This window comes from Fusarium oxysporum, chromosome V (genome assembly GCF_013085055.1).
Source record: "Fusarium oxysporum Fo47 chromosome V, complete sequence".
In the NCBI taxonomy this organism is placed as follows: Eukaryota; Fungi; Ascomycota; class Sordariomycetes; order Hypocreales; family Nectriaceae; genus Fusarium; species Fusarium oxysporum.
In genome coordinates this window covers 1857837-1880734 of record NC_072844.1, presented here as the reverse complement: position 1 = coordinate 1880734, position 22898 = coordinate 1857837, and the positions used below count along the sequence as shown (strand labels likewise).

The 22898-nt window shown below is 48.6% G+C and overlaps 5 protein-coding genes across 5 annotated transcripts; 3 read left to right on the top strand and 2 right to left on the bottom strand.

Moving 5' to 3' along the window:
* Positions 1-5550: 5550 nt before the first annotated feature.
* Positions 5551-9657, bottom strand: FOBCDRAFT_201612 (uncharacterized protein; the record flags this gene model as incomplete). The annotated part of the gene is made up of 2 exons (XM_031183989.3): positions 5551-6633; positions 6685-9657. The coding sequence occupies 2 exons, from the start codon at positions 9655-9657 to the stop codon at positions 5551-5553; spliced, it is 4056 nt and encodes a 1351-aa protein (XP_031039631.3).
* Positions 9658-12548: 2891 nt separating this feature from the next.
* Positions 12549-14148, top strand: FOBCDRAFT_35074 (integral peroxisomal membrane peroxin-domain-containing protein). The gene is made up of 2 exons (XM_031183988.3): positions 12549-12798; positions 12858-14148. The coding sequence occupies exons 1-2, from the start codon at positions 12590-12592 to the stop codon at positions 14122-14124; spliced, it is 1476 nt and encodes a 491-aa protein (XP_031039630.2). The 5' UTR covers positions 12549-12589; the 3' UTR covers positions 14125-14148.
* Positions 14149-14528: 380 nt separating this feature from the next.
* FOBCDRAFT_133850 (isoprenoid synthase domain-containing protein) lies at positions 14529-16777 on the bottom strand (the record flags this gene model as incomplete). Its single annotated transcript, XM_054704601.2, has 2 exons — positions 14529-15822; positions 16710-16777. Coding segments are annotated over 2 exons (1362 nt in total), but the record flags the coding sequence as incomplete, so codon positions are not given.
* Positions 16778-18164: 1387 nt separating this feature from the next.
* On the top strand, positions 18165-20999 carry FOBCDRAFT_319463 (uncharacterized protein; the record flags this gene model as incomplete). Its single annotated transcript, XM_059612031.1, has 5 exons — positions 18165-18228; positions 18267-18724; positions 20000-20147; positions 20202-20370; positions 20478-20999. The coding sequence occupies 5 exons, from the start codon at positions 18165-18167 to the stop codon at positions 20920-20922; spliced, it is 1284 nt and encodes a 427-aa protein (XP_059464903.1). The 3' UTR covers positions 20923-20999.
* Positions 21000-21673: 674 nt separating this feature from the next.
* Positions 21674-22475, top strand: FOBCDRAFT_35068 (HAD-like domain-containing protein; the record flags this gene model as incomplete). The annotated part of the gene is made up of 2 exons (XM_031183983.3): positions 21674-21851; positions 21902-22475. Exons 1-2 carry the CDS (start codon positions 21689-21691, stop codon positions 22471-22473), a joined length of 735 nt encoding a protein of 244 aa, XP_031039625.2. The 5' UTR covers positions 21674-21688.
* Positions 22476-22898: the final 423 nt, after the last annotated feature.

The following is a 22898-nucleotide window of genomic DNA, read 5'->3' as shown; positions in this document are numbered from 1 at the left end:
GTCTGACTGTCTTGACAGGTGACAAAGGCTGGGGCGCGTCTATTGCAGGCTTGGGATAGTGCAGACCCACCGCTGAAGGACCAAAGATGCCTTGAGCCTGGAGGGGGAGGGGGTCTAAAGGACCTTTGAATTTGGGGGCTTTACTTTTTTCGGAGGCTATGGCTCCTAGGACCTTGTGCGTCAAGTGCCCTGTGCTCCGATTTCGTCTGTTTCATCGGGTGGTTCTTGTTCCGAAGGAAGCCAGAAACATGCCTTAACTCAACTTATCCATTGAGTGAGACTGAGAAAGCACGGGCTTGCTCTCAAGGCGCAGCGCAGTGGGTGTGGATGAATGAGCCTGGCTACTGGGTACCCGTACCGCATCGACCGGACAGGGATCCAACGGCGAGCGCAGGGGTAGCCCGTAGTGCAAAGCCTATAGTCCTGTAGGTACATACAGCATAGCAAGTGCAGGGAATAGGCGGCGACAGGCCATAATTAACTCCATCCATAGGTTGGAGGTGGTTCCTGGGTTCGGTGTGAGGAGTCATCAATTGGCCTGAGACAGGGAGGTTGAATTGACCTGCAGCAGGGCTGAAGGGGAGGGTTACAGACCTGGAAACAATGTGATGCAATGCAATGGCGATAGTTGAAATTGCACCCTCTTCCACTATCATACTGCATGGTACCAGCATGGTACCTCCTGTACGTATCGTAGCTGCATGTAAGAGCGGATTGAACGACTTTGTCTTGATCGGCCGAGGGTGACTTCAAAAGCTTGTGACGGCGACCATCCTGTTACCGTTAGAGAAACACCATCAATGAATATTGGCGAGAGATGCAGGCTTATGACGTATGCGAGATGATAAGACATGTAATCAAGAGGTCTAGACCCATGCAAGAACAGAAGCGCACGGCATTGATGACAAAGGATGAGATGCGCTCATGATGGATATGACGAGGATGTATCAATCAGGGTCTTTTCGTTTGTGGGAGGATTAGGACGTGGAGGGAGAAATTACGGAATGGCATCAAAATTTAGGGGACTTTGGAGAGTTAGTCATTCAAGGCAATGGTTCGCCTGGCTCCTCTTCCCCATTGAAAAGTCGACTTATAGTTACACTTACCCAAATAATACTACTACCTCTAGGTACATAGGCCATTACACGTGCCCTCGAATACCAACAGGCAGATCAGGCAGAGACTCTATTCTCGTCCTCAATGAGTAACAATGTTTGCTCCTCTCTATGCCATCATCCTCCCAAACGCAGCACGATGGGACTTTGAAACACGCAGCAACACGACAGCAAAACCCCAGCCACAATATCACTAAATGATGCCTGAAATGCCGTATCAGGAATGCAGACCGTCTGTCTGCCACCCAATCTTGAAAGATTTCTAACCAAATAAATCACCAAGATCAAGTTTCCAGATACCTAATAAGTGCTACAATATCAATACCAAGATGCGTCTAAGACAGCGTCACACGCAGTACCACTGCTCAGCGCTAACCCTTGCTGCTCGGCACTTATGGTGATGGTGGGCAGGCCTTGCTGCGCCCAACGTCCCGGTGCTAGGGCACTGGAGTTCCTGGAATCTGATGTGGTTTCTCTATTTCTTGTTTCCCGTTTCATACCAACAAGCATTAGCTAATTCCAACTGTGCAATAGGAAAAAGCCACCATCTCAAATTAGAGTCAGGGAGCTACCGACTAGCGGGCCTAGAATCGTATGGGTCTCGATCATTACCCAGGGGTTCATTCTTTCACGATTCCACAGATAACATTTTCGACACCATGACAACTCTGTTCCATTACAACATAGCTCATATGCAAAATCAAACATTCGCCTGTTCCCTAGATGGCCATGTTGCTGGGTTTCTAGTCTATATGCCCCCAGGACGAGATATACTTGTCATCTTGGGACTATGACTTTTTCAATATTGCCTACCTTATGAACCGATATCGATGGAAAATGGTAGAAACGGATCAGACTCGGAACCACAATTTTAAGAATACTACCCGCCCTATCACCTGCTGACAGTCATAGCGACAGGGTCCCCTGTCCATCATAAGGCTGTGTCTGCATCCCACCCCAGGCCTTGGCAATGCTTGCACTCTTCATAAGTGCACACTTGGGTCGTTGCCAACTTTGAAATAAACTGACGTAGAGTCGCGGTATCTGATAACACTTTCATACCGTATAGATGATGGATAGTGGTCCTCGCGAGTCTTCAAAGTGGCGTGAAATCGTATGTGGGTTCCTCATTGTTGCAGCTTGTAAAAAAACATAGGGAGCAAGTGTAATTGTTGGGGAACTCATCGAGTGTACGTCTGATGATCCCAGATCGTCCAAGAACCCCCCCTCCAAGACCAAAGTGTTGGAAACTGAGCACACCTCAACTAAGTCTGTCATACAACATTTCCGCGCAACTGACATGCATCCACACTACCACCATTATCCCTGAAAGTCTTCCGAGTACTGTGCAGGATTGACCAGTCAGCACTACTACACAGTTCGACATTCACTCTTTACTCATGAATCCAAACGTGGAGGCAGCCGGCCCAGCCTTGCATTGGTGGCTTTCTGGATGCTCAGGTACGTTTTCTCACCCTCGAGTGATCTGGACAGATGCCTCATAACGCTGACAAGTTCCCGAAATTTTCACCGCTCCCTACCTCATGTCTTACCCAAAGGTGAAACCTGAATTCCTATTGGAACGGGAAACAGTGTTACCTGCCGCGGCAATAGGATACCAGGCATCTGACTTTCTTAGGTCAGCATTCTGGCCTACCTCACGTGGGCTCCGGGCAGCGAGTTCGCTGACATCGAGGCCTTGAGAAGACGTGCCGTATGGATTGTGAAGATAACGAGAATTCGGTGTTTTGAATCCCGCATGCCTGTCGGTTGAGTGAGAAAGAACTTATGTTCACGCCATCCACGTTGGGCATTTATATTGCTTTGAATGCACAGCATAGGCCACATCTACGATCTGGTTAACGCATTCCTGGCTCGAAGGAGTTCGAAAAAGACCTAATAGTGTAATGGATCTCTATGCAGGAGGCTCAAGTTGACTCCAACTATAGGCTAACGTTTACTGTTACATCACAATTCCATGAACGATAGTTAAATCTGTTAGAACGTACGTGGAGTCGTACATAGGGCCAACACAAAATGTTTTGCTGAACTCAAGAATTGATCGATCACTACACAATGTCTCACTTGGCCACCACCATCGACGGTCCGTTGCCGTTACATGTCTTGCCAGAGACACCACCATTTGAAGAAAATGCTCAATTGGCTCAGGCGTAATCAACTCGTCCTGATTAGGAATCAAGTCTCAGGCACATGTCTCCTCTAAAGTTTGCCAAACTTCGCGATGAGACTGTTATTGGCATGGCATTGTGTGCACATTCTCTCGGGATAGTGAATGCTGTAAGTTTATTCTTGGCAAACACCCTGGTTTACGGTTGAAACTGAGGAGTGCCAGAGTCAGACGTCCCCTATGCAGAACCAAAAAAGGAGTCATAGGTAAACAGGCATCAGAAACCACCCAGACTAGAGCATCATCGCATGCAGGATAAGAAAAAGGGCATCAGTGACTGGCCAAGTAAGGTCCAGTTAGGCGCCGAAACAATCCAAACAGTCTGGGGGAGAAGGCAGATGACGAGCGAGCACGGACGAAAGCCAGAACCCTCCATCATTGTCATGGTTGCCCGAGATGTTCACTCCTCGTCTGCCTAAACTGCTTTGCTGCTATACGATACGAAAAGATTGCGCCTTTGCGCATAGTCTGGGGGTTTAGAGTGCTATGATCATATCGTGGAAATCATTCTCTACTCAACACACAATTACCACACAGATCATGCATGTCCAATACGGCCCTGACGGCTTACTATCATCGTCATGGAGGGTTTGATGACCTCACAGTCATGTCGCACAGCGATTCAAGACCTTCAGCCTCGTCCGAGAACCTATAGAACAACCCTGTCGTCTGCGGGGAATAGGTCAGCCCCATGTTCATCCGGCGACCGCACCCAATAATCGGAGCCCGGAGAGGGGCGCCACTGCATGCCCCACGCGCTGCGCCTCCCGCCGTGGCTTGCCCCCCCGTTGTTCGTCCCGGAGTCGCCGGCGGAGAAAGCTTGACCTACAACATATTGTTCGGCCATATCATGACAACTTCTAATCCTCATCTGTTCTCTTGCAGCGACTACTTAACGCCCAAAAAAGTCATACCGGTTACAATAAGACGCAAGGCATTCTGATGACCCACCTTTGTGCATCTTGATTCTTTCTAGGGACACTCATATTGAGCTCAGTCTGCCTTGGACTCATGAACCCAACTAATACGATACCGGCACACATGCAGTCGTTTGAGCATACTGTGACAGATGTCAGACTGAACTCTCGGCCGGACCCGTTTCTAATATTAAGATGAGCCCAGCTCCCGTCGTTGATTTGCCAATCATCTTCACATCCACCCCTTTTCTGACCATCTGTTTCCCACTCGCCGGGACCGACGTTATTGATCAAGGGGCATGGCTCCCTGCACCATCACCTAGCCTTTTCATTTGGCGGCGCGGCTGTTTGCCGATGCGTTTACATCCTCAACCCTAACCATCTTTCCCTTCCAGCGAAAGATGTCGCCGCTTACAGTTAGCACAAGACCGTTACATGAACCCCCCGGCACAACATTTGCCGCCATGCCTCGCGCCTCTTCTTTTGATCTTGACGCAGCCGCGATCCTATTCGTGATCCCAGGCGTGGCCCGTCATCTGTCCGACATCATAAGGCGTAAGGCTGATCTGCAACCGCGGCGACGTTTCTCGAAATTGTCCCATCCTTCGAGCTTCGGAACCTCAGCTGTTTGACGATCAAATAAGCATCTGACGTCGTACATGTTAGCGGCTCTTGCACAAGCACCAATAATTGTACTCATGGAAGGGAGGCCTCAGTCAATAATCAAGAGTCAACAATGAGTCTAGCCTCGAATGTTCCATTATGTGTAAAGTTATCTGAATGCCTGGACGGCTCATTGGTGTTAGCCATACTCTGTCTGGGTGTCCGAACCCTCTTGCGAGCCCCCTTAACTTCTATACTCTCCGATTCGATGCGGACAACGACATCTATTGAGTTGAGTTGAAACAGTCGTCAAATCTCGTGATATACCCCCTTCCCAAAACAGTTGCCGCCCAATCTCAAGCTAAGTTGACTCACTAATCACCGTCTCGTTGTATCACGAATTTGCCTCCCGCAGATCCATCGCAAAGGGGCCGGAAAGCAGACTTCTTTGGTCATCGTGTAGGCGTGGTAACAAGGATTGAAATGAATGATAGAGATGTATCATGTGCCCCAATCCCATCTTCCCTCTTCTGCATCCTCCATGCCTTCGCCCACCCTCGTAAAATCCATGCAGTTTTTGTTTGTAAGGCGAAGACCAAAGTCAAACTGTCCCTGGCAACGCCGTTGCATAGTGTATCGGTTACCCAAAGATGCACAATGGTCAAAACAAAATGTTTAACGCAACCTGAACTCCAATCATGATAAAAAGGTATCCTCCAAATAAAAACTATGTTCGTCGACTCATTGCGGCTGTTGCACCCGCAGCGGCCAGGTCCTGCTTCGCGCTCACACTCCTACCAGCAGCTCGAGGCAAGCCACTTGCTCCTTGTGCAAGTCCAGTCGTACCAGCGCTCGTTCGTTTGGTTGGCATGGAGCCAATAGATCCTGTGGTCCCGGAAGTCTTTCGCACACCACCAGAGACTAGTTTGTGAGGGCTGGCTCCGGTTCGCAGAGACATTGGGGGTTTGGCACTAGCACCTGGAGGTTCTGGGAGAGGCCGTGGCGTCGAAATTGTGTTATGCCGCTTCATGGGTGATGATTCGCGAGTTGGCGGCATACGAGGGACGGGCATCTTACGCCCAGTAATGAACTCGTGCCGAATCGCGTCCTCAGGTTTCATGCGTCGTTCGGGGTCCCAACGTAAGCACCTATGCAGAAAGTCTATGAAGACCTCGTCGTCGCATTTGAGTACCTGGCCTAGAGTTTTGGAAGAAGGGCGACGTCTGCGGCCTTTAGACGATACTGTAAGACGGGGTTTGCCCATTGAATCGAAGAAAAGTTTCTTTCGAGTGCTCTTTTCAATCAAGTGCTTTTCAGGAGGCCCAAAGACCTCCATGATACAGGCAAGTTGCTCTTGTTCGTTTTCTCCAGGGAAAATAGGGACCCCAGTATATAGTTCTGCCAGGATACAGCCAACGCTCCACATGTCAATCGGCATACCATAGGTCATGCCAAGGATGACCTCTGGTGATCGGTAGAAACGAGACTGAATATAAGTATACACCTTCTCATTTTCAAAACAGCTGGAGCCAAAGTCAATGACCTTGATTTCCGCATGAAGGGGATGTCGCAAGAGAATGTTTTCGGGTTTGAGATCACAATGAATGACTTTGTGCTGCTTGAGCAGATTGAGTGAGCTGAGAATCTGCTTGGTGAAGCGCCGAATGATCTTGATAGAGAATCCTCTGAAAGCATGGGCTTTGATGAGCTCGTAGAGATTCATGTCAAGTAATTCTGTAGAGATGCAGAGATGACCACGGAAATAGAAACTTTGTGTAAAGTTGACCATGCTGTGCCTATTCTTTGGATCCTGTGCCAAGTTAGCATAGATATTGAAGGGTGAGTAGTGACTCCAGCTTACCCATTCACGAAGCTTTTGCAGAATGTTGACCTCCACAAGGGCTTGTTGATGGAATCTTTTCTTGTTCCTTATGATCTTGATAGCTACCAGACCGCCAGTCTTGTGATCAATGCATCGAACGACTTGTCCAAAGCTTCCCTTTCCGAGAACATCAATGATCTCATATCGATATGCAAGGTGGTCTCCAGGCACAATGGTATAATCGCCACGCTCGTCGTCGTATCCAAAGTTGGGTGCATCAGACTGGAGATCGCCTACAACCTTGTGGGCGTTCTGTGTCCCACAAAAGTACACATCGGTATAGTCCACAATTTCGCCCCTCTCATAAATATTGAGCATGGCAATACGAATTGCTTCGTGAGCGCCAACTCGCTCTTTGGGGGTGGCTCGCTTTCTGAGCGCGTCCAGGGTTCTAGCAGCAACATCCGTCTCTTTGCGCCTGGAACCCAACTTAGCCATCTCTTCTTCTGCTGCCATATCATCCTTGTCGAGGTCTGCAGAGTATGAGTCGGGGCCCTTCGACATGCCAGAAGAATTCCTGGGGCGAAGGATTTTCTGCATGACTGAAGTATTTCGACCAACGGGCATTGTTGAAGGGTCTGGCACTGTTTTTTTCGCAGTCCAAGATTCGCTTTTTGTCTTGTCGTGGGAGATGAACCCATTGAGGCTTCCACCAGAGCTCTTTCGCCTCCGCGACTCAAGATACCCTCCAGGAGGTTGCTTCACGGTTGGGGAAGGACTGGCTTGCTTAAGAGTTGACAGGTTGTTTAAAGTGGAGGAGATGGGGATCCTGGGAGGAGGCATAGGTTCCTCTGGCTGCTTCGCGCTGGCTTTCTCAACCACATCTGTAGGGGCAGTAATATTGCTCTTGGAGTTCCCACGCTTCCAAGAAAGACTGAGTTTTCGTCGAATAGAGCTCATGGAGGAGGGTGTTTGTGGCTCATCCAGCGAATGTTCCGGTTGAGGAGATTTGGGGGTTGGTTCTGCCTCTTTAGGCGCGCGAGGACCCGTAGGCTTCTGGTGGATTTGATCTTGGAACATGTTTTCATCCAAAGTCATGAAGTCGGCTCCTGTCTTCGACCTCTTCAAGAAACCATGGTCTGCGCCGCCTTTGGGTAAAGAGGATGACAAGAAAGGTGACATGCTTTGCTTGTGATCAAGTTCCTTGAAAGCTAACGACGATTCAGTCGAACTAGCGTCAGGAGGTGTAGGCGTGAGATGGGTGTGATGAATTGAACTGCTGCTCCTAAGAGATGGAAGCTCAGGAGTATCGCCATGGCGACTTTTGGCAAAGAAGGAGCTTTTGGAAGCTGTCATAGGGGTTGTGGGGGTCTTTGGCAATTGCCGGGCTGGTGGTGGAGTTTCGTGCCTATCTACACTGCTGTGGTCTTGCAACGCTGCAATCTTGTTAGCAGTTGGGGTGCTCAAAGGTCCCAGGTTGATTGGTGGCAGTCTTAGAGGTTGCAGATGTCGCTTATTTGGAGGAGTGGCCTTGCTATCAGGCTCAGCGGCCACACTCGGCACATAGCTCTTTCGCGCGCTTGGCTTTCTCTGAAGCTTCGTGGGCTCAGGAAAGACAGGCATAGAAATGACTCCAGTAGAGTTTGAGTTCATGCCCATGACATCCATGTTGCTAAGCGCAGTCTTTTTCTTCTCCATGAAATAAGTGTCTGCGGGCGAGTCTTTCGGCGACTCGTAGGCTTTCGGTATAGCAGGGACAGGCGGAACATATTCGTCATCATCAGTTGGAATAGGATTGTGGACTGTCGTATGTTTTGGTGCAGGCAAGCGTGATGTAGATGAAGACCCAGATATACGGTGTAACGATCCAGTTGATGTTCTGGCCGAGTTCAGGCTGAAGCCCGAGTTAACTGATAGATTTGAGTTGAAGGATTTACGGTGGAGGTCTGGCGTAGTTCTCGAGGATGATGGGGTACCAGAAGTTCGCCTTGGAATCATGGAAGGCGATTTCGATTCAGCTCTCTCAGGTTGATTGTTCATCGACACTGGTGGTGGAGGCGGAGGGGTGGAAATCTGACCAAGACTCAATGACTGTGGCATTGTTGAGAGTCGCTTCATCCTCCTTGTATCAGTGGGACTAATTGTCCTCGCGCCGAGGCCAGTCGCATGTGATGAATGGTGGGCGCCGGGCATCATCGAAACTCTCTTGTTGGCGGAGGACGGCGTGCTCAATCGGCCTCCGACCCGAGGTGATCGCGGGGCCAGGGTCGAGTGTCGGTTCTGCTCTGGGGTTAGGGTGTTACCAAGACCAAGGTTGGTTTGATTTGGTCGTGGTGGCGGTTGTACTGATTTGGATTTCGCAGCCCTTGAGTTGGGAAAATTTCTTGTATTATCGAGCCACGATGGATTGCCGTCCATAGAAGCTCTCGTCGAGCCGGCAGGCGTCCCTTCAGAGAAGAGACTGGGGCGCCGCTTCTGGGGAGGTCGAGCTCCATAGTCCCCATCGCCAACAATTCCTGGGCCGATCGACTTTCGAGGAGGTTTTGGAACGACGGTATTGGAGACAGGCGGGTATTGGCTTTGTCGACGAGAGCGTGCAGCGCCCGGCCCGTGGACGTGATCAGTCGGACCAGAAGCACCGGAGGCATTGGCAGGCGGTCTGTTAGAATTACTAGGTCGACGCAGTAGCGAGCCTGATCGAGCGGGTCGAGTGCTGGTTTGGACAGTAGTTCGAGTGGCAGCACCATTCGATGACGGAGCTACTTGAGATCTAGAAGACATACTGGCGTTATCTACCCCGTGTGTGTCGAGGATGCCCCCTTCGCCGTTGGGAGACGGGAATTGGGTCAGTTTGAAGTCTGTTGAAGCGGATTCGATGCTACTCTGTAAATCGTCGAAGCTAACAGAGGGCAAGAAATCGAAAGAGGCAGTCGAGTCGTTTAATTGACCTGAATCTCCATCACGACTAAAAGAAAAAATGGAATGATTATTGGAAGGAGTTGCGCTGAGCATTGGATCGTCGGAGGCAAAGCCAGGGTTCGTCGAGGGGATATGTGGTCGAGGCTGAGCGTTGGCGGTTTTGCCCCTGTCACAAAGAGATCAAGGTCAGCTTGGCCATGTGCAGAAATGCAGGGCGATAAAAGACTTGGATGTGACGATGACAGCGGTACGCCAGAACACGCATTGACCAATATGTCAAACGAACGAAACAAACAGAAAAATGTCAGATGGAAAAGGCTCACAATCGCGTTGGAGAAAAGTTGGCTGGTCGAGGCCCAGCAGGTGCCTTGTGGTCGCGGCTCATGGGGTCCAAGGTCGAGGGGCGTGGCTGGCAATGCGACGAAGGTGGATTTCACGGGGTCGGGTCGCTGGCACAGACTCAGTCCGGTCAGGGAGCTGAGCGCATTCGAACGGCTACCTCATTCCGGAACTGATAAGAGTATTGAAGTGCAAGAGAGCAGACAGAATCAAAGTCAGAGTCAGTGAGCGGTTGGCGGCAGGCGAAAAGGAGCCCGGAGCGATTGATTGCGGTGGGCACCCCGAGAAAGGGATGGTACAGTAAGATGCGAGATGGAGTAGAATAAAAAGATGGAGTCGTTAAGTTGGTTAGGTAAGGTTGTGTTTTTTTCTCTGGATGGGATGGCCTTCCCTTAGGTTCATGGAACACTGCTATAGGCGGCCACAGGCAGTTCCGGAAGGAGGCATGGGGAATACCTGCGTGCTAGGGTGCCGGTGCCTCTTTAGGTAGCGGGCATCATACTCTCTAGCGTGTGAAGAAAGGCACCTGAGAGGCTGATATGGTGGAAGGGGCCTCGTGAAAGAACATCACGGTTGATAATGAACAGTGGACAGCGGATCTCGACACGGTAGACGGGCAATTTGATTGGCTACTAGAGCTTTGAAATTGGTCCCTGGATTAGGTGCGGGCAGAGGTGGAGGTCCCATACCGGTTGTCGAGATGCCTTTTACCGCCATTTAAGTGGATGGAAGGTACCTGTATCTTGGGCTCATTCTACCCGTATCAGATGTATCTTCCCCAGCATGTAACCTCATAATGCGGTACCTCAATAACCTCCCCTTACTTTATTAGCCTCTCCCGAACTCAACGATGCATATTGAGGAACGTCAACCATTCGTGATAGAATATGGGACATTCTCTGAATAACAATTAAATGCCAATCCAAATCCGGGCCAAAGACCTCACGCCCCTGGATGCATTTGTCGCGTTTTATCGTCATCTCATTCCAAGCTAAGGTACCTTACCTACTATACTGCTACCCTGCTCTGCCAGCTGGTCTCTATAACACATCCACCACGCGATAATGAGCGGCGATGGCGGTGGTTTTAGGTAGAAGATTTGCATGGTCAGTGGAGAAGACAGCGGTATCGCGAATGAATGCTACCAGCCATACCATCCACGCATAGTGCCGAGTCGCGTGAACCGGTTGACGCATCAACGAGCACTGGCGCAATGCGCTACCCAGGTCGACAACCAGTGTTTGTATTGGGCCGTAATCGGATGTTGACATTGGAGCTGAGGTAAAGATAGCTGGGGTTCACGAAACGACAAGTGACCCGATTCGATACTACGACATTGGCAAGTGCTTCGTTGTTTCGCAACCAGGCTGTTCGCAACCAGGCTCAGGTCTCTAGATTCAAGAGTGCTGGGCTGTACTCGTGACGGGAGACGGGCTAGACGGTGTGGCTAATGGATAGATAGATGTCTTATTCGAGCCTCCCGCTCAGACCATGAACACCCAGCGAATACAAGGATTGAGTCGTGTCTCAGATTTTCAAGGACCCATCAATTTGCCCCGGCAGGAGCTTTCTCGGGCATCTTCAACCGGTAGGGCCATACGGATGCATCTCTATTATTTACCAAGCATTTTGCCGGACCAATAAACCTAACCTGTCAAGGCTGTTGTCGGTTGGTACCTTATGCATTGTTGTCCTGCCAAGCATCAAGGATCTGATGGTCCTGCATCTTGAGTCGTGTTTATTGTTTTTCGCCGTCTATATACGGTGGTGGAGGATGATAGTTGGCAGCTCACAGCTGCTCCCAGCATCTGATAGCCAATCTGGCATCTGGCATATGTGAGCTGTCGTTGTCATGGGCAATGTCTTCTGTTTGAAGTGAATTAAGCCCATGGCTATGATATGCCACTTGATCTCATCAACCACATATTAGACACCGACGAGCCGGGACACTCATCAGTGTGGGTGACACAATCAAACTGTCAGGCAGGAATTCGCGTTCTCAAGGCCGTCGCTGGAATGGATTGCTGAATGCCTCCACAGCTTTAGCAATAGTGCCGAAATGACGAAGGTTATGCTTTCTTTACTCGATATTCAGTTGTGTGGGGTAAGCCAGATTTAAGGGACGACATGGATGTCGCTGTGGGCATATAAATTAGGATGGGATATATATGATATGAACCATGTCTCAGGACTTATTTACTCTCTCATGATGTCCGTAGTTTCATCCTTTATTCGGATCGATGCCAAGTCTTCTAAACTTCACCAAATGAGGCAACCCATCTGCATCTAATTTACTGTACTTCAAAGAGCATAACACAGTCAGAAGGCGCTACGGCCCGCTTGGCACTACTGTAAACTCTAGTTGACGGCAGAATTATGGAGGGTATCCAGCAAATGATTTCTCACTCACTACGAACATCATTTACTGCTGAATCGAGGCTAGCTTCTCTCCGGTAGGTATTATTAGAAGCCGTTGTCACGAGGTCAGTCTAGGTTAGGTAAGTTAGTAACTCGGTAGCCACAAGATGCTCACCAACCTTCGGATCTAGGTGTAAGTGATGTCACCAGTGTCACATGCTCACCCGTGATCGTGCCGTGACACCTCCACGCGGGTATCTTGAATCCCCAGTTCCTTTTGAATTCTCCACCATCCAATGTCGCACCATGTCTTGAAACATCCCTCCTCATGGACGACTTCACTGCAGAGATGTTCGCTTCTGGGCGCAACTTTGACTCCCCCGAGAGTTCAAGCCAGCGCCCCAACAATGACCATAACGATGACAATGACAAGCAGCCCGAATCCAAGGTCGAATCAAACTCTCAGAAAACGGGCCTACGCGGAGGATTTGCTGCTATTCGCCAGAAAGCTAGCTTGCAGGACCGGTTGGTAGAAAAGTATATTGAGCTTCCCGAGCCGCTGTAATGCCCTGCTTTACTGACTGGTGCCACGGTAGACTTCTTCAGCAAGTTATACCCACGGATAGCGATGACCAAACCGAGGTTCACTTCGCCGGTGACGAACAATCAGCTACCCATACAGAGAGGCCGAACTTCAATATCACTACCATGTCTTACAATTTTCGGCGATTCAACGCTCGAATAGGCGTCGTCTTTAAATTCCAGGCCCGTGTGGAACGTATTTTATCCTGGAAGCGCGCGTCGCATACTCTATCACTCCTCGCCGTCTATAGTTTTGTCTGCCTGGATCCTTATCTCCTGTTTGTGCTGCCTGTTGCCATCCTTCTGTTCGGTGTCTTCATCCCCGCGTTCTTGGCACGGCATCCAGCACCACCCAAGGGAACCTTGTCGAGTGAGCAGAATGTTGGATATTCTCCCCAGGGACCACCTTTGGCACCCGCGGCGACGGTGAAACCAGTCAAGGAACTCAGCAAGGACTTCTTTCGGAACATGCGCGACCTACAGAACTGCATGGATGACTTTAGTCGGGGACATGACCAGGTCGTCGCCTTACTTGTACCAGTGACGAATTTTAGTGATGAGGCTCTCAGTTCTGCTCTATTTTTATTTCTTACAGCCGGGGGCATTTTTATGACTATTGCGGCCCAAATTCTACCCTGGCGCTTCATATTCCTTCTCGGGGGTTGGGTTATCGTGGGTATGGGTCATCCGCATGTCGCCCGCCTCATTGCTGCCGCTCATCGAGACCGTCTCCAGCCACAAGAGGCCAAGGCTCGGTCGTGGTTAGATAACTGGATCAGCTCAGACGTTATCCTCGACTCCAGTCCTGAAACGCGTGAAGTGGAAATCTTTGAGCTACAGCGCAAAACCTCTGGTGGTGGCGAGTGGGAGCCTTGGCTTTTCAGTCCTTCACCCTACGATCCTTTGTCACAACCTCGAATTGCAGGTGAACGACCACGCGGAACACGCTTCTTTGAAGATGTCATGCCACCCGAAGCGTGGGAATGGAGCGAGAAGAAATGGGCTCTAGACCTTTGGAGTCGTGAATGGGTAGAGGAACGTATTATTACAGGCGTTGAAGTTGAGACAGAAGGCGAGCGTTGGGTTTATGACATATGGGACGAGCGAGACGAGCGTACTGGTGTTGTGGACGTTCCTATCAACGACAAAGGGAAGCAAAAGGCAACACCGAAACCAAGCTGGGAGGAGAATGAAGACGGTAGTGGTCGGAGAGGTGACTGGAGGCGACGACGATGGGTCAGATTGGTGAAGCGTAAGGCGGCTCCAGTACAGCCAAGTTGATCTAATAAATCTCTGTAATACCACGGTCTTACTTTGGTTCTTCATATTATGCAAGGTGTTGGTCGGGGGCATGAGATGGCCTACACAATTGTGGCCAAATATGGGCATTGTTATGTTAGAATTAACATGACATTAAGAAATTCCATTACTGAGTTATGCTCATTCAATTGGACAGTATGGGCTACCAAAAAGTAAATACCAAAAATCCAATCCTCATGCTGAAGTCACGCTTTCAGAGTCCAAGTGGTATCACGCTGAACAGGCCTCTCCTGTGGCCACAAAGTCGGAGGTCGTCAGGTGTCTCTGATTTCTGTCACATCATTCTATATGCGCTTCGCTCATAACACGTCAAATCCGTGAATCGTAACGAGAAAAAAGAAATAAACCGAAACGTTGAATGGATATCATTGAATGGCCATCTTGTCGAGAATCTTCTGAATGCCCTTCGTGCTGCCACGGCCCTGATCGAGCTCCTCGGCCATCTTGCGAGCCCGCTCGATGAGGACGTTGAGAACTTTACGGGTATACTCGAAGCTGCCTGTGGACTCCATGTAGGCAACAGCGTACCGCTTGACCTGGGTGTCCGAGGTCTTCTGCTTGAGGATGTTGATGAGCTGGAGATTTGTAGGGTTGGAGCGAATGCTGTGGATGACAGGGAACGAGAACTTGCCCTCAGTCAAATCCTCGCACATTCCCTTGTTATGGCTGTACTCCTTCGAGGACAAGTTCATGTAGTCGTCTCGAATCTGAAAGATGAGACCAATTAGGTTGACGAGGGGAACACAGTCCGTAGGACTAGGGCCGTTGGCTTCCGCCGCCATAAGCTTGATACCGAGACGGAACAGGCCGCCTGTCTTGTTACCAACCATTTCGAGGTAGTCCTCTTCCGTAGGACAAGTAAGAGTGTCACGCCAAAAAAGATCCATGCCCTGGCCTCGGTGGAGGTTCACAAGCTCATCGGAAAAGATGGTGATTAGCTCTGGATTGTTGAGCTTGTGCAGCTCTTGTAGGGCGACAAAGTATATGTAGTTTGCCGAGTTGATGGTCTGAGCGACACCAAAGATGTTGTGTGCGACAGGGAAGCCACGGCGCAGCTCGGACGAGTCTTGTACATCGTCGATGAGGAGCGAAGACTCGTGAAGCATGCCAACGACTCGGGTGATGACTTCGAGGCTCGGCGTGGGCACATCGAGCCAGGCGTTGAAGGCGCCGATTAGCTGGGCGCGGAAGTCCTTGCCAGGATGGCTAATGACATAGTCGTAAGGTCCGCGGACGACATTTTCCTTCTCGTCAGTCCAAGAGCGCTTAGCCGTGAACTCTAGATCCTCGTGGGCGTAGCGCTCGGGATCGGGAGGCGGATTGGGAGCTTGCATAACGCCGTAACCAGCGTTTGACATCTGTGCCTTTGGGGAGAGCTGCTTCTGGCTCAGCCAGTCGCCTTCTGGAACAGGGCGCAGAACGGGTTTTGTGGGTGTAGCGTTGAGAGAGGTCGGGATGCCGGTGCTTGAAGTGCGAGGTGGAATTGCGTTGGGAGACATAAGTGGGTTGGAGATGCCAGACATCTTCTCCATTGCCTTTGGCGAGAGCGACAGCATGTGTAAGGCCGACGGGGGCAATGCCTCAGGGTTGAGAGAGAGGATGGGGTCGGCCGTGGGGATCATGCGTGTTAAGTTTTTGGGGGTATAGAATGCGATTCGTCTAAGGGAAAAAGAGAAGAGGAGGAGGGGGAGGGGTCCTTTTTTTGACGGATAATCGATGACGCTGCTGAAGATATTTGGAGATGCTAACTGTAGAAAGAGAGGCAAAAATCAATATGGGACGGAAGCGAAATAATAAACAAATGCCGTATACGTGGTGTTTGGCCCTGTCTTGTCTCGTGGCGTACTGATAGCGAATGGTATTGTCGGGATGCTCGGGTGAATCTGTAAGTGGTCGACGTCATTGAATATCCAGGCGATACATGTCTAAGCCTGCCTGATGCGACGATAGAAGGGTCATAGAGTTGACACTGAGCCTGTGCGCAAGCTTGCAATGTGGATAATCTACTCAACCCAATTGCTCATGCGCTGAATAGCAGGAGCCTAAGAGCGAATCCTGCAGGCTGCAGCCATCCAGTTTGAGATAGGGCGTCAAGGAGGACGAAGCTGCCCAGAGCTCTCTCTGTCTTGTGATAGAGTGAGGGGTGATGGTGAGGGTGAGCATGTGGGCTAGATACCTGTTCGTCCTACGCAGGACACCATCTTTGCACCTTGGCGCAGCACGAACTACAGGCACCCTTCACAGCATGTCAAGTACTAACTGACACGGCCGTGCCTCTTCTTAGGGGTTCTTGTCACAAGCTAATGCAGAATGGATGGGACGGGAGCTCTGAGACGGGAACGCAGCTTTGCTTTCCTTTTCTTTGTTGTTGAGAGGGGCTAGCGACAGGGAAATGGGTCTTTGCCAGGGGAAGATCAGCGTGGGACTGTGAATGTGATTGCGGGGAAGAATCAATAGACAACCAAAAGCAGCCAAGCCAGGTCATTCAGTCCTAATACCTAGCTGCAGTTGATAGTCATGTTGACGTAGATAGTAATCATTCATACCTTTGATGTTTTCGTTGCCGAGTTGCACGAAGGTGTTGTTGAGAGACGGATGAATATGTGGATATCTGTAAGTGAGTCAATCAGTTAATTAGTGATAGTTCTGTCGACTTATATTCAATCAAAGGCATGCCCTATGTATGCTGACGATGAAGCAGCGAAAAGAGAGCACAGGACCGAGTGAAGGTGCCCAAAGACACTTACATTAGTGGTAACGATAAATAGCCGTATTATACAGCAAACAATGGCGTAATGAGACAACAAATGAAACAAAGGAAGAAACATTCTTTGATGCACCAGCTCTCCCTTTATCTACCTTCAACCCCATCTCACAAGCATTAAAGAATTTGATCCGTTGGGACAGAAAACACACCACCTCAGCCCATTGTAAGATCAGGGCTTGCGAAGCCCAAGCTCAGCTCGCTGAAGAGTAAGGCGAAGACGAACACGTTGAGTCCATCCCTGGTTTCACTTTGTCACGTACCATGTCTGCACCTTGAGATCTCACCAGATAATTCTAGATTTCACATGCAAATCAAGGGTGCACCAAAGAGCTGATCAATGGAGTCAGATCATGTTGCTTCAAGAACCCCTGCTGTCTAAATCTGGACCGTGGAGCTTTTTATGCGCCTACCCGGGACTACTGTTTCGATGTGCCAGTTCGACAAGTTGGACCATATTCATGCTTAAGGTATTATTCTGCTAGTCAGTCTCTCCCACTGAATGTCTGTATGAATATTCGTTTCAATCATGTACCTGACCAAGCGTCTATATACTTCGACGAAGTTGGAAATTTTATGCTTAACCCTAATTCCCGTATCTTGACATAACAACAGTCACTTCATATAAGCTACAAAGCATTCTTTAATACTTCAATACCATGTACTCCGTAATATTGGATCTTAGTAATGATGAGAAGCACCAAGAGTCTCTGAAGGCAGCTGGTAGCGTTAATATAAATAAAACATCACCGTACAACAATGCTGACCAGTCGCTTCACCATCCAAAGTCTCAATACCTGACGTTGACCACGGTGATAACAATGTCCGTTCACAATCGGCCGAAACGTTTGTCATACGGCAACGGGGATCCGAAAACGCGAGAGCCGAGCCATTCCTCTCGATCAACGTTAGTAGTTCTCAACGTTAAGCGGGAATTAATTGCCGTTGTTCAGGTGTTGCAACCTATAGTGTAATAAGACCTCCCAAGGTATGACGACAGTGGTGGAGCGAAAGTGGTGATGCGGCATGAAGATCAGAGAACGGACTTAGACCTGATTTCTAATTTATTTCCGAGTCTTGAGAATCGACCCTAGAAGCAGAACAGTGTCATTGACTTCAAGGGAATTCACTAGTCGCCATCAGATAGGAAATACGCAGTGCGTTGAATATAAATATGAGCCTTGGCTCTCTCATCACGGCCGAAGATCCCCTTGTACTTGTAACGTTAACAACAGCCATGGCGCCTATACATCGAATATTCTCATCGGCTAATAACAACCTATCGAAGAAGAAAACCCCCCGTACTTAAACGAGGATGGTTACGTTGACTTTGCACCAGGCGACATTCAAAAACAGGTCTACTGCTCGGCGCTGGTCTGTCACGTTGCTCACTGCTCTTCTCAATGCTACTTTGCATCGAGCTCACTGGATCCGTCTATCTCAGAACTCATCCGGGTAAGCCATCACCCTGTTTCTACATTTCCTACCGTTTGGCCCACCGAGACCTTTGCCCCTCCGTGGGATGCCGACAACGGCGCTTTCCGCACTGGTCCCCTCAATCCTTCTTTATGGGTATTCGGCGCATGGGTCCTGTCATTGGGGTTCCTCGAGCTAAAGAAGGACTGGCGTTGGAGTTTCTATGTCCTTCTCTGGCTTGGTGACTATTTCTCTAAGAAGGCTCGAAGAATAAGAAAGGCAAAGATTCCTCGTTATTATCGTCAAACTGTCCTGTCTCTGCATCGTGGTACCCTTGACCATAGCCGTTTTCTCCTGATCCTTTCAGATGTTATCTATAGTGTCTGCTTGGCTCTACTCAATTGTCTTTTTATTTACTTCCTCCTTAACTCCCTTTATTGTGGAGTATAGTTTCTACCACTCTTCTTAATACTCGTAGGCATTCAATAGTTTATTGAATGATTGAGACCAAGATATAGATTGCTTTAATGATTGGAGCTTGATTTTTATTATTCTATTGCATCACTTGGTCCTTGCAGCTTATCCTCCCCCTTTTTCCCCTTTATGTTGATTCCTTTCCTTGCACCGATGCGCTATCCTATTAGCCCCGCTCGATCAGCGCGGAGCTGCTGATGATACACTGGGAGGTGGCGGCGGAAGTCTAATTTGGTCGCTACAGTTTGTCTCTGTTCTACAGAATGCTTTGAGATAATTCAGAAACAAGAAACAAAGATCGACTGAGGAGAGTGTGGAGGAAAGTCTATCGGAGGGGCTACAGTAGCCATTAATGATTTCTGTTCTCAGAGTAGCCGGATGCCGCAATTCAGAGGTTTGCCGATAAGATAGACGTGCTGAGAGAAAGACATGACTTTCCAATGCCATTGTCGGAAGTTTTCTTCTTTCAGAGTTCATGCCGATTTTACACTTCTCGCTTACCGCTTTTCCGTGACACCCAAACAATCACTGATTTTGTGTTTTTTTTGAGCAATAAACATCGCCCAAGAGATACATTCCTATTCATACCAATCATTATCAAAAGGGAGCGTGAGCAAGAAAAAGCAAAGAAAGATGAGGAGAGGTTTAACATTGCTTTGTGTTTTTCATGCCGATAGATAAGTAAACAATAATTGCTTCAAGACTCGTACTAGAATAAATGTAACCAACCAGTGTCAAACTAAACACCAAGTCGGAATGTGGCACAATTGGCATGAAACGCATGAAGCTTGTAATCAATGAAAGAGACATGTTAAGCTCGGAACATTTAGCATCCCAACAACCACCTGAATCTAAATCCATCTAACTTTGAGTCACGGGGGAGCCTTCGACCTCTTGTATCTCTCGGATCGATAGCAGGAGACGGGCCGTTTACCAAGAAAGCAGTCAAGCTAGCAAGGGATCAAAAGCCCTGACCAGTGTGTAATTAAACCATCCCATTTATAAATGCTCACTTTTATCGTTCGCATTCATGTCGGTCATCTGTTCAAAAATTCACGAAAGAATGCCTCACTCTCAGGACAAGGCCAGCATATGATCACTCGCTATGCCCACGTTCAAAATAAATGACAAAAAACTGTAACATTTATTATCGACCTCTGATCGTCACTGAGACAAACACAGGAAAATGTTGCTCTACGGCACTCTCTGAGCAAGATCTCATATTCAGGCAAGAATACAAGATTGGTCAGGCATCATCCAAGTGGGTTTCAGCAGCGTCGTGGCTGGAACTCCGGTGTTGGAGAGCTGCCCTTGATTGGAACTGTTATTGGTGAGTACTTTTCGTTGATATAACTCTACTGAACTTACATTAACGTACTCGTAGGTGCATTCATCGGTGGTGGAATAGTTTTGATCGATACTCGAATTCGAAAGAAAAAGATTGAGAATGGGGACAAACAAATGGAGCCCGAAGATAGATTGCCATTGGCAATGATTGGAGGTGTTGGATTTGCCGTGACCATGTTCTGGTTTGCATGGACGGCTGAGTATAAGTAAGTAATTGAGATATCAGTCCTCCCCGTATCTAAAGTCACCACACGCTCTCGAGCTTGAATTCTCCCCAATTTATATGTATATATACTGACATTGGTCCTTGCAGCTCTATCCATTGGATCGTACCGACGCTGGCGGGAACTTTCCTAGCTACATCTTTAATGTTGATCTTCGTGGCTTTCTTGACGTATCTCGTCGATGTTTATCTTATGTACGCGGCATCTGCTATTGCAGCCAATACCATTGCTCGATCAGCATGCGGAGCTGCTGCTCCCTTATTCACAACACAAATGTTCGATACACTGGGAGTTGGTGGCGGCGGAAGTCTAATCGGAGGGGTCGCTACAGTTCTAGCCATTATCCCGTTTCTGTTCTACAGATACGGTAAGCAGATTCGAATCAGAAGCAAATTTGCGCCGACAGAAGAGAAGAGCGAAGCTAGAGAGAAAGATGAGGAACTGGCTGACAACAATGCCATTGCTCGGAGGAATAGTGTTTTATCTCATTCAGATAGCCAGAGTAGCTCGGATACCACAGTGGCCGCCGCATGATACTAGAGGTCAGTTTAGCACAATACTCGATACACTTTGGAACTGTCAGCTTAGACGTGCCGTCAGTCACCGAAAATGTCACATCAACCCTTTTATCGAGAGTTCTGAGGTGCCTGAGCAATATTTACATCTGAGCTTACGAACAGCGTTAGATATTGGTTGGACATGATTTACACTTCGTATCCAATCACTACCTACACTTACAGCTCAACATTTCCGTGAGCACCGAAAAAGCAAACTCCCCAGGAGGAGAGGCTTTAATTGATGCCTTTGTGTTTTTCATGCCATACGGTTCGAATCGCTTCGCCCAGAAAGATCCATATAAATAGACCATTATGTACAGTCTCAAGCTCAGGGGCATCGTCAAGACCTAGTAGAACATGAGAATTCTAGCGGTTGATGTGCATAACTGAAGATTCGATTTGAAGAAAACATGTGAACTTTTAATCGACGCCGATAGATAATTGTTAAACAATTTAGAGGCAGGTCCGGAACAATACTCTGAATCTAAATCAATCTTAAATAGGTAACCAGATCACAGTGTAAGAGAGCAAACTCCCTTCGGCTGTTTGTATGACTCTTTTTAGTACACCAAGTATCGGAATATGCATTTGCCGTCTTTTCACACAATTGTGCATGAAACGCATGAAGCTATGTAATCAATTATGATTATGTGAGCATCCACTCTTAAGCTCGGAACTTCTTGTGTCGATCCCAAACCACCTGCATTGTAAACTCTCCATCTTTCTAACTTTGAGTCGTCACTATGGGACGGACAGTTATTGCATTCGACCTCTACGGCACTATTCTCTCCACCGGATCGATAGCAGGAGAGTTGGCAAGATTATACGGGCAAGATAAAGCTCAGTCAATTGCCGCTCTAGCAAGGCGATATCAGCTTGAGTCAACATGGCGCGTGACCAGTATGGGTAAGTTGAGACAAGCCAAAAATGAAAGCCATCACTGATGATATATAAAGGCACTTATCGCACATTTAGTGACTTGACGAGATGGTCATTTCGGCAAGCTACGAAAGAGATTGGTGTTGAGCTCACTCCTGAGCAGGAAGAACGTATCATGGATGCATATAACGGCCTCGACACATTCCCAGATGTGGATAAAGCACTCGAAAAACTGGCAGAACATGCATCTATCGATCCATACATCTTCTCAAACGGAACCAAGGCCATGATGACATCGTCACTCGATACATGCCCAACTTTGTCAAGAGTGAGCAACATATTTCCCCACGAGAAAGTCGTCAGTATCGACCCTCTCAAAGTGTTCAAGCCGCATCCTCGTACGTATGAGTTCATGGCTGAGACAGCGGGGATGAAGTCTCAGCTTGATAGGGTTTGGCTGGTGAGCTCAAACCCATTCGATGTCACTGGTGCTGTAGCTTTTGGATTCAAGAGTGCATGGATCGACCGTGAAGGCAAGGGCTGGACTGATACACTGGGATGTTCACTGGGGCTTCAGCCGACTGTGATAGCGTCTGGCGTGGATGAAGCTGTGCGGGTAATCTTGCGTCAGTCTGAGGAGGATAAGTAGGGTGATGATGATTTCTTATGCTGAATTATAATGACTCTCCTAGTATAACCCTCGTCATTGATTCATTTATACATCAGTTCTCGGATATGATGCAAGGCTATTCGATCAGAGAGAGGTATCCTTTAATCATTGAAGCGATGGGCTTAGTTACTGCAACCTGGAGATCAAGAAGATAACTGCGGACTGGAATATTGAATTTCTTCATGGGGTATATTGAGTTTATCGGCCGAGAGTAGATATTCGGCCGAGAGAATTTCAGTACCCGTGGTAACCTAACCAACACCTACATGTAATTACCTTATATACGAGAAGCGAAGCAGGTGACGTGATGAATTGAGGATTATCGAACGTGCAATATCGGTTAGCCATGGAATCTGATCAATGATATGAACCCAGATAGTTTGGGACCTTTGTTTCCTCAGGGC